Here is a 10,358-nt window from a genome sequence, read left to right as displayed (position 1 = left end):
GGGCAACTGCACAGCCCTGGGCCAGAGAGCGGGAGTGGGCACCACCTCGAGATCAGAGGTCACTGGAACTGCCCGAACAGAGCCATTTATGTCCTGGGAGGAGCAGTGACCTTCAGCTAAGGGATCTGGGTGTGTCCATTTACTCGGGCAGCCGTGAGAAAGCCCCAGGGCCTGGCGCTTAAACAGAGGAGGCCCAGGATCCTGGTGTCGTACGGCTGTTCCTTCCGAGGTCTGAGGCCGGGAGAGAGAAGCTGCTCCAGCCCTGTCCTGGGCGGCGGACAGCCGCCTTCCCCGGTGACACTGCACTTTGTTCTATGTGTCTGTGTCCCAGTCTCCCCTCTTATGAATAAGGACACAGTCATATCTTACCAGGGCGCCCCCTAGCGACCTCGTCTTAACCTGGCCACCTCAGTCAACACCCCGTCTCCAAACAGGGTCACTTCTGAGGTCCTGGGGGTCAGGACCCAAACATGGATTTTAGGACACGATTCAACCTGTAATACAAAGTGACCCCAAAAGGGAGGGGTAGGAGAACCGGTACCCAATTTTGCTCCCCCAGACCCCAGCTGGGGCTCCCCAATGGCCTAACAAAACCCAGAAGGGCACAGGGGCCCGCCAACGCTGACAGAGCCCCTGCCGCATCGGGGAGGCAGCCCCGGGGCGGAGCGCAGGGTGGGCGGCCGGTGCTGGCAGACAGCTGACCCCCACGCGGACTCCGCCCGTCCGCTCGGGAATGCGAGGGTGGTGGGACACCAGGCAGCCCGCAAACGGGCGTCACCCCGTAACAGACCCACACTCGGCACTGGGGGAAGAGGGTCACGGGGAGCTTGGCCAGGCGAGGGGTGTGGTGGGGCTGGGGGTGCAGTCCTGGGGGGCAGGGGCGCAGGCCGGGGTGGGCCTGGGAGGGAAGGCCGGGCGGGGCAGCAGGACAGGCAGGGTGGGCAGCGTTCTTGGGAACATCTTTATTGCCAGCAAGCAGGGACCGGCTCGGGGGCCCCATGCCCCGGGGGGCTCAGGAGGGATTCACAAGCCGCTTAGGGGGCCAGATCCGGTCGCTGATCCAGTCCACGTAGTTGGCCACGCGGGTGTAGACGCCCGGCTTGTTGAGCTGCCCGCAGCCGTCACCCCAGCTGATGGTGCCGTACAGGTAGGCCACACCGTTCTTCTCACAGGCCAGGGGTCCGCCAGAGTCCCCCTGTGGCAGAGGCACCGGTCAGAGCTGGGAGCGGGCTTGGGGAGACCCAAGGCTCAGCCCCCCACCCCCCGCCTCCCTTACCCCTACCGAGAAAGCCCCGGAAAGCATCTCAGACACACCCCTCTGAGGCAGGGCTCCCCGGGGCTCGGGACCGATGGCAAAGGTTCTTACTTCCAAGTGAGGGAGGTGTCCCACCCTCCCGGACCTCACGGACAGGAAGCCCACCCTCCCGCTGCCACTGTGACAGGTCTGGCCCATCGTCCCTTCCCATGTGTTCCAGCACATGCTGTACCCCTAACCGCACCCCACTCGAAACGCCCTCCTCGCCCCCTGGCAAACTCCTGCTCACACCTCAGGACAAGCATAAGCACCCCCTCCTCCGCAAAGCCACCCTCGACTTCCCCACAGGCACACGTTACACCACACGGTCCAGCATCAACCTCACCGCCCCACTCGACCCCCTTGCTACACGTGAGCTATGTGACCCGGGAGAGCGACTGGACCTCTGCAGGCCTGTCTCCCGTCTACGAGCTGAGAATAAGGTGGCCCCTCCCCCTGAGGGCCAGCAGCGGCCTAAACGAGGTGCTGCCCCTGGAGCCCCCGACGGCACTGCCGGTGGGGTCTGACGGACCGCGCCTGCTGGGAGGACTTTGGGGCAGAGGGGCCTGGCCTGCGGGCTCACCCGGACGGCCCTGCCCTCGGCTGGATGGCTGGGACACATCGGGCTTTGTGACCCAGTCCTTCCCTGGGCCTCAGTGTCCCCGTTCCTGTGAGGGGCGTCCCTCTCTGCCCCACTGCGGGGCCTTCAGCAGTGGCCTGGGGCATGCTCTCCGTCCTGGCTCCCTGCTGGCCCTGCGGGGCGGGGTCCCCTCCCCAGGCGGCAGGTCTGAGGCCGCGGCTCACCTGGCAGGCATCGGACTTGCAGTCAAAGTAGCCAGCGCAGAGCATGTTGGGGCTGATGTCGGCCCCGTATACCTCGGGACTGCTGCACTTGTGGTCGGCCACCAGGGGCACCAGCGCCTCCCGCAGGGTGCCGGAATAGGCGCTGGCGTCTGCGGACACGGTGCGGTCAGCGGGGCGAGGCTCACGTGGCCAGGGCCCCTTCAGGCACCACGCAGGCGGGCTGCTCCCACCCCCACTCACTCTCGTCCTGGTGGCCCCAGCCCGCAATCTGGCACTTGTGTCCAGTGGGGAAGGGGCTGCTGGGCTCGGGCAGGCAGATGGGCTGGACGAACTGGGAACGGACAGCACAGCGGTCCCCCTTCTTCTTCAGCCGGATCAGCACTGGGCCAGGAAGAGGCCAGAGGTCAGCATGGGGCGTGCGGGTCCGTGATGGACAGAGGGTGGCCACTGAGGTGCACGAGGGTGCAGCCCCACTGGGCAGGGCCCCGAAACGCTGGCCGTCCAGGGCTTCCATCTGCTAGGCCAAGGCCGCTCTGCCATACCAGGCACCCCCGCCACAGTACCCTGGACCCCCTACCTCCCGCCCGCCTTCTCCACTCTGTCCCCTGCTCCCGCCCACCCTCCCCCACTCGGCTGAGGACTCTCCCAGGACCTCCTGGCACCCGCCCCCAGCCCCTCTCGCAGCTCTGGCCCGGGGTGCACGAAGCATAGAGTCTCAGCCTGCTGCACCCCGCCGCGTCCTGCGCCTCACCAAGGTCGTGGTCACTGGGGTTGAACACCGAGTACAGCGGGTAGGGGATGTACTTCTCGATGCCAAACGTCTGTGTCACGTCCGTCGTGCGGTTGAAGAAATGCTGGCCCAGGACCACTGAGATGCTGTCCTTAGGTGGGCTGGCAGGGGAGGGGCCGGTGGCAGTCCCGCCCGAGCCTTTCCTGCCGGCCCCCGGGGCCAGCTCCTCCCACCCACAGGGGCCGAGTGTCCCAGACGTTCCCAGGAGGGTGACACTGCAGGCCTCCTGCTGGGCACGAGTCCAGACCCATTGGTCAGCACCCCCCCTCCCCCGATCAGAGCCTCCATTCTCCCATCTGCTGTGTATGGGGTCACCTGCCCTGGACTCCACCTCTAGGCCACTGTGGGACCTTGGCCACTCGGCCCTCCTAGGCCTCAGGCCCTTCTGGAAAATCGGCTCCGTCACCATGGAGAGCCGATGACCAGCACACAGCAGAGCCTGGCGGCCCCACTCCCAGGCAGGGCCAGAGCTGGGGGCTCTGGGGTCTCCCCAGGCAGCCTCTCAAGATGGATGGCCAGTGAGCACAGGGCTAGAAACACCCAAGCCTTCAGGGGCGTGAAGGAGATCCCCGCTTCAGCCTTTCATGGGGCTAAAGAGCAGGCCCCTCCTGTGAGGCCACCTGGAGGTCCAAGAGTCTTAAGCCAAGCAACCAGCTTCCTGCCTGTCCACACCTGTCCTGTTCCGCCCCGCCCCCCGGCTTGGCCCCTCCCATCTTGGCCCCTCCCAGCTTCTCTCTGATGGGGGGAGTGGATGCCTGCTCCCTGGTGCCACCTGCGCGATCCAGGAGTGGGGGGCAGGGCCGAGTGAGGGTCTGCGCCCATCATCCCTACTGCGCACGCGCAAGCGCTCCCCCTCTCCTCCCGGAGCCCCCTCCGCCTCAGCCAGAACCCGGGGCGGGGACGGGGCGGGGACGGGGCGGGGACGGGGCGGAGATAGCAGTCTCTGCAGGGGCGGGGTGGGTCTTTGCAGCCTTCATGCCCAGCACCTGCTGAGCGCTGAGTCTCACCTGAGTCAGAGGGCGACGCGGAACGGGAAGCCGAGGGGCTGAAGGATGGGGCTTACATGGGTAGGTGAGGAGACGTGGGGACGGGCGGGGACGGTTTGGTAGAAGCGTGTGGCAGGCAGGTGGCGGCAGGGGGGAGGGGTGGGGGTGCAGGGTGCAGAGGCGCGGAACGAATGGGCGACGGGCGCGTGGCGGGCGCGCGGATGGTCCGCGGGATGGCGCGCGGGCTCCGCTCACCTGTGGGAGAAGCAGTGGGCCGCGGACACCACCCAGCAGGTGTGGACGAGGCTGCCGGCGCAGAAGCTGTTCCCGATGTAGATGGCGGCCAGCCAGGGGTGGGAGCCGGGCAGCGAGGACGAGCCGCCCACGATGCGGGGCCGGAGGGAGCCCCTCTTCTTGTGCCGCCTGCCGCAGGTCTGGCGCGCGTCGGGCGCGGGCAGGGTCAGCAGGACATTGGGGAGCCTGTGCTCAGTTCTGGGGACGGATTCTGGGAGCACAGGCTCCTGGTCACACCCCCAGGCTGCGTAGTCCCCAGGCCCCGCCCGAGGGAGCTCCTCGGAAGAGAGTTCAGGGCTCGCGCCTGCTCAGCCCTCACGAGCACAGGACTTCCGGCCCGAGCCTCAGTTTCCCCATCTTTGGGGGTGGGAGAGCCCAACCACAGGCTCGTGGGGACGGGAGTGGCCCTGCACAGCTGGCAGGTGTTCATGTCCCTCCCGGCAGCCCCGGACCCCAGAGCCAAGCCCAGGTGGTCAGACAGCAGGCTGGCTTCATGGGGGTCCTACTGCAGTGGCACCCACGGGACCTCCCACTGTTCGCCCTGCTGACACTTCGTCTCTGGTGGCCTTCCCAGCATGCTTCAGGCTGGACGGGCGGCACCCTCACAACCTGGGGACTGCCTCTGACCCCTGGTGCCAATCACTGCATGGCCCTGGAGCAGCCCAGCCCCAGTGAGCCTCAGTTTCCCCATCTCTCAGATGGGCAGAGGTCCTCCAGAGAAGGGACCAGGTGTGGGGGCAGGGTGGGCCACAGGGAGAAGCACTGTGACCTCAGCGGGAGTAGGGCCAGCGGCCACTCTGCTGCTCCCCTCACCCGCCACCAGCTGCACGCACCGCAGGCCTCTAGGGGGCAGTACTCCCAGGAGAGAGCTTGGTCCTTCAGCACGTAACACCAGGGCCTCTCGTCCTGGTCTGGGTTCCTGGGGTGGAGGAGGCAGGTGGGTGGCTGTGGTACAGCCCCTCACAGAGGGAAGGGGGAGAGGCACAGCCTTTGCTGGTCCTGCAGATGGACATGGTGGCCTTGGGCGCCGGGGGCCTGAGCCCTGGCCTGGCTTTCCCCACCCAGGCGAAGGGGTCAGGAGCCTTGGGCCGGCGAGGGCAGGGAGGCCTTCCCCCAGGACCGACCCTGCCCGCCCTGAAGGAGGCGGCCTGGGGTGGGCTGGGCCAGTGCTGACCGGCAGTAGGCGTGGGGGCCCAGGCCGAGCAGGGCCGCGGCGCCCACCGAGTCCACGTGTAGCTCCTGGTACAGCAGGTCGGAGTTCCAGGCCAGGCAGCTGAGGCCCGAGGCCGCCGTGCTGGCCACACCCCGGTACTCAGTGCCACTGCCCGTGAAGCAGCGCTGAGCAGGCACTGTGGGTGGCATGGTGCGCCGTGAGCCTGGGCCCGGGGCCGCACAGGGCCAGGCCGGCCCATGCGGTGCCGGGGGCAGGGCGACTCACCAATGTTGCAGAGCCGCCCGGCGTGGCCCGGGGGACAGGCACATACGGTGGTCCCGGTGGCCACAATCAGGTGGCAGGTGCCCCCGTTCAGGCACGGGCTGCTCAGGCAAGCTGGGGGGAGGGCTCAGAGCTAGGCCTCGGGTCTCGAGGCGCCGGATGCATGAGGGTGACCCTGGGAGAGCCCCTCCCCATCAGGCGGGGACGGGGTGGGGGGTGGGAGCACCCGGCAGGAAGTCTCTTGACCGCCCCCCCCCCCGGCCGCGTGTCCTCCCTGCACCTGTGTGGCGTGTGGCCTCGCAGTGGATGCGGCCCCCCGCACACTCGCAGCGCTGCGCCTGGCCCTGGTGCACGCGGGCCCAGCGGTCCCCCTCCTCCAGGTGCTCGTAGCGGGTCTCGTCAAAGCATTTCTCTGGGGGTCGTACTGTGAGTCCCCTGCTGCACGTCACCGCCCCCATGCAGGCCCCCCAGACCCTCACATGGCAGGCGCCCTCCATCCTCCCAGGACCTGGCCTGGCCCCGCAGCCCCCGGGCCCCGCTCACCCACGCTGCAGTCCTTGCCGGTGAAGGCCATGGGGCAGGTGCAGTGGTGGGACTCGGGGGCCTGGGTATTGGTGCACGAGCCCCCGTTGAGGCAGGGGCTGGAGGCACAGGGATCCGAGGCAGCTAGGGACGTGCAGGTCACACCCCGTGAGCCCCCTGCTTGCTAAGGGCTTGCAGTGCCTCCACCAGGTCGGCACCCTAGAGACACCCCTTCTGGGATCCTTGGGGTACGGGTGCCCAAGAGGGGGTGCAGGTTTCCCCCTCCTCCCCACCCTCTCACCTAGCTCTCAGACCCTAGGCAAGGCGGCCTCTGGCTCTGCGGCCCGTACCCTGAATCCCAATACACCTGCGTTGGGCGTCACCGTCCCCTCTCAGGTGCCCTGGGACTCTCTGAGACCCTCGACCCTCGTAAACAGGGCTCCCAGCCCTGTGCCCTGAGGACCTGGCTGCTTCCTGTGCTACTGCAGGGCCTGGCCTGACCGCCAGGGGGCGCCTTGGTCCCAGCCTTGGCCGGAGCAGCGGTAGGCCACCAGAGAGGGCAGGCTCCAGCCTGGGAGGGGATCCTCCGCACTCCCGAAGTCCCCTGGGCTGACGGCACCCCAGGCCTGCAGTGGGATCAACCCCGGAGCCCCCTCCCGCACTGCAGGCAGGACCCCCTCCCTGCTCCGGGTCAGCCCTGTCCCCCTGACCCCTACCCTCCTCAGCACATTGGCCCTGATGCTCTCCAACTCACCCGGACCTCCAGACACCCACCTGGGCCCTCTTGGGGTGCGGGAGTCTGTGCACAGTAGCCCCAGGCCCTGTCCCGGTCATAGTTGTGGGTTGTGGCACACCTGGGGGGGGGACGCAGCTGTGACTTGGGGGCGCTCACCCCAGACCTGCCCTGGCCGTTCTAGAGCTCTGCACACTCACTCGTTCCCTGCCGTGGGCCGGCTGTCTGGGGCAGGGACAGGGGACCAAGGCTGGGGGGACCCGGGCTGGGGGCGGGGCTGCGGCCGTGCTGCCCACCAGGACCCACCACTTCCTGTGGGCGCTCCCCGCGGACGTGCAGGAATGCAGCATGCGCCCGCCGTAGCGGAAGGGGAATCTGCAGGGCTGCCCGTCCTCGGTGAGCACTGCTGGGGAGGCGGCCGGGTCAGGGGCTCCCGCGCTGGGCACCCGACGCCCCACCCCCCAGCAGCTGCCCACGCCCTCCCAGCCCCCCCGTCCAGGTGCAGCCGCCACCTCCCCTAGGAAGATTCCTGACCCACCTGGGCTTCCGAGGCTGGGGCTGGAGGGGGCCGCCCCGGGCAGCGAGGTGAGTTCCCTCCCCTGGGGCCTCCCTGCCTCTGGAGTGCTCCCGGCTGGGGTCATGCGGGCCACCGAGGCCACAGTGGTCGTGGGGGTCCCAGGGGTCACCGTGGCATTAGACTCTGCGGGATCCGTATGGTTCTAGGAGGAGCCAAGCGGACGAGGACGGTGACAGCTGCAGTGTGGGGCTGGCACCCGCATGCTCAGGCCCCACCGGGGGTGGGGGGCTGGTGGCGGCCCCGGGCCTCAGATTCCATATTTGGGCCCTTGGGTCTTGAAGCAGGGACGAGGGGGACACTGGCTGTCCTGAGGCCTTATCTGGGCCTGCGCTCTCCCCTCCTGCTGAGCCCAAGGGGTTGGACGGGGCTGGCTCAGGGTCCATCCGGACAGAGCCCATCCCCCCTGGGCTTGAGTCCTGGGGGTCTGCTTCGGGGCCTGGGCGGGAAGAGCTATGAGGCCCTCAGAGGCCCGAGGGAGGAGAGTGGCCCCCGTGCTGGTGGGCGGGGGGCCCAGCTAGCTGGATCCCCAGGACTCCCGTTCCCCAGGCCAGCCTGGCATGCCAGCCTCCCCCGAAGGCCAGCCTCCGCCACGTTGAGCCCCTGCCCCCCCCCGCTGCCCATGGCCACCGTGCCGTGGGGTCGGTGCTCACCCTGCCAGCCTGGGGGTGGGCCCCGAGAGGCGCCAACTGCAGGAGCAGGAGCAGGAGCAGGAACAGGGACAGTCTGGGCAGGGCACAGGGGCTGGGGACCCAGGCCCGGCACCCCATGGCTCCTCCTGGGCTGCCGTGAGGGGCAGCAGGAGGCAGGAGCAGAGCAGCCAGGGCAGGTGGGGGTCAAGGCTGCCGGGCAATGATTAACCCGCTGCCTCCCATGTCCCCATGTCCACTGTCCTGCTCTCCCTGCCAGGCCCAGAGGGTCCGGCCGTCCTCTCTGCCTCAGCCACACTGGTCCTGGACCTGACAGCTTCCTCGGGTCTTAGCTTAGAAGCCACCTCCACGAAGTCTTCCAGGATAATGTGGCGGCCAGGGGCCAGGAGTCCGGCTTCCAGTCCCCACTTGGCCATAGGGCTGGCCGCTGTCTATCTGTAAACTGTCCGTGACCGGAGCGGCTACGAGGGCTGAGCTCTTTCGAGGGCCCAGGCCTGGGGGGTGGCGTGCTGGCTCCATGGCCAGCAAAGGTCAGGCAGAGAGAGGGGGAGGTGTGCGCTGGGCTGAGCACAGCAAATCCTGACCCAGGATGGGGACCTCTGCCGTTCCTCCCAGGATGAGCCTGGAGTGGGGGCCCTTGTGGGGAGCAGAACTGGGCAGGGCGGGGGGCAGGACCAGAGCCGCCCATCAGTCCCCCCCGCACCCTCTCCTGGACTTTGTCTCTGGTTTCCGGCAGAGTCCTGGCCAGGCACCCAGGGGCCACCAAGGGCCACAAAGACCTGGCTCGGGGACCTGCCCAGGTCTGAGCACTGTGAACTGGATGGGGACGCTGCCCCTGCAGGCCGCTGCGGCAGCCGGCCCTCCGCCCCGGAATGCAGGCTGGGGCTGCAGGTGGCGCTGCCACCGGGACCGGGGACCCCGTCTGCAGTGCCTGAGGGGCCCCCGTTCCTGTGAGTCAGCCGGAGGGCCCGCACGGGTGCAGTCTCCCTGGGCCCTCGCGTCCCCGTCCGTGCAGGAAGAGGGAGCAGGCGCTGGGGGCGTGGTGGGTGCTCGTTCATTCTGATGCCTCCCCCGGACCCCTGCTCAGAGCACTGGGCCTGCTTCCTAGAAGCATCCAGAACCACCCCACAGCCTGGCCGTGTGCTCTCAGGCCTCGGGCCCCCTCTGTTAAACCTGACAAGACCCCGCACCCCTCTCCCGCCGACTCCGAGGGAATTCAGCTGCTTGACTTCGGGGTTCCGCCGAGGTGATCTGGGCCACTGGCATCGTCACTATCTGCTTCAGCCCAAAACCACACAGTGGCCCTGCCTCTGGCCTGCCACCCATCCCCTCCTGACTCGGCCCAAGCTGTTCTCTAAGCAGACTCACTCCAGCCTCAGGGCCTTTGCACGACCTCTTCCCTGGGCCGCTGGCGGTCAGGTGTCCCCTCACACAGCCCTGCCAGACCACCCTCATGAGTGAGGCCAAGGGTGGGGGGGAAGGGCATGGCAGCCTGAAGGGTCCCCACTGCCCTCGGGAGCCACAGCAGCCCAGAGCCAGGCAGGAGACCCCGCCCGTCGCTGCAGACCAGCGACTGGCTGATCTCGCAGGTCTCCCAGGCCACCTGGAGACACCTGCGGGGACGGTGTGACGTGGGCAGGGCCAGGGCCTGGACTGCAGTTCCGCCTGGAGCCCCTTCTCCCAGCCCCATCTGGCGGTTCCTGAGCCCCACAGGAACAACGCCTCCCCGAGGACAGGGTTTGGCTCCCCAGCACCCATCATGAGGCCAACGCTCAGGAGCCCTCAAAGACATTTTATTGAGGGAAGGCTGGACGCCAGGGGCAGCAGTGGGCAGGGTCCGAGGAGCCCTCTGAGCCAGCGTGGCACGTGTCCAAGCCAAGCCCTCTGCCCTCTCCCGGTGCGGTGGCCATGCTGGCCGAGCCGGGCCCTGGAGGTCATGGGCCTCCAGGGGCAGACAGCCCGGTGCGGGGCAGGAGGGACGAGAGGTGGCAGGCGAGGCCACGGGCAGCCTCAGACAAAGGTGGCATGGTGCGGGCCGGCCTTGGGCTTGGCGGCCCCCCCTGGGACACGGCTGAGGCCAGGGGCGTCTGATGCAGGCGGCCTGCTGGCTGGCGACAGCACACCTGGGACCCTGCGGCCCAGCCCGGGTGCTGAGCCAACGACACGGTCCACGTCGATGAGCGTGTTGGCTGGAATGCCTCGGCCGCCGCCTCCTGTCACAGAGAGAAGAAAGGCTGTCACCTGTCTGCCCCAGAGCCCTGCAGGCACCAGAACCC

The 10,358-nt window shown here is 68.4% G+C and overlaps 2 protein-coding genes across 2 annotated transcripts in view; both read right to left on the bottom strand.

Moving 5' to 3' along the window:
* Window positions 1–947: 947 nt before the first annotated feature.
* On the bottom strand, window positions 948–8,253 carry HGFAC (HGF activator). The gene is made up of 14 exons (XM_011373798.2): window positions 8,086–8,253; window positions 7,397–7,577; window positions 7,165–7,261; window positions 6,900–6,979; window positions 6,147–6,269; window positions 5,884–6,015; window positions 5,607–5,717; window positions 5,343–5,517; window positions 5,002–5,087; window positions 4,130–4,379; window positions 2,850–2,989; window positions 2,339–2,479; window positions 2,099–2,247; window positions 948–1,195 (listed from the first exon to the last, which is right to left on the bottom strand). Exons 1-14 carry the CDS (start codon window positions 8,200–8,202, stop codon window positions 1,013–1,015), a joined length of 1,965 nt encoding a protein of 654 aa, XP_011372100.1. The 5' UTR covers window positions 8,203–8,253; the 3' UTR covers window positions 948–1,012.
* A 1,817-nt stretch (window positions 8,254–10,070) lies between these two features.
* RGS12 (regulator of G protein signaling 12) overlaps window positions 10,071–10,358 on the bottom strand; it is a 77,516-nt gene continuing 77,228 nt past the window's right edge. The window contains exon 19 of the mRNA XM_023519671.1: window positions 10,071–10,356. Coding sequence (XP_023375439.1) covers window positions 10,093–10,356 — 264 coding nt within the window. The 3' untranslated portion in view covers window positions 10,071–10,092. The remainder of the gene's footprint in view (window positions 10,357–10,358) is intronic.

Source organism: Pteropus vampyrus, unplaced genomic scaffold (assembly GCF_000151845.1).
Source record: "Pteropus vampyrus isolate Shadow unplaced genomic scaffold, Pvam_2.0 Scaffold231, whole genome shotgun sequence".
Classification (NCBI taxonomy): Eukaryota; Metazoa; Chordata; class Mammalia; order Chiroptera; family Pteropodidae; genus Pteropus; species Pteropus vampyrus.
This window is presented reverse-complemented; position numbering and strand designations above follow the sequence as displayed.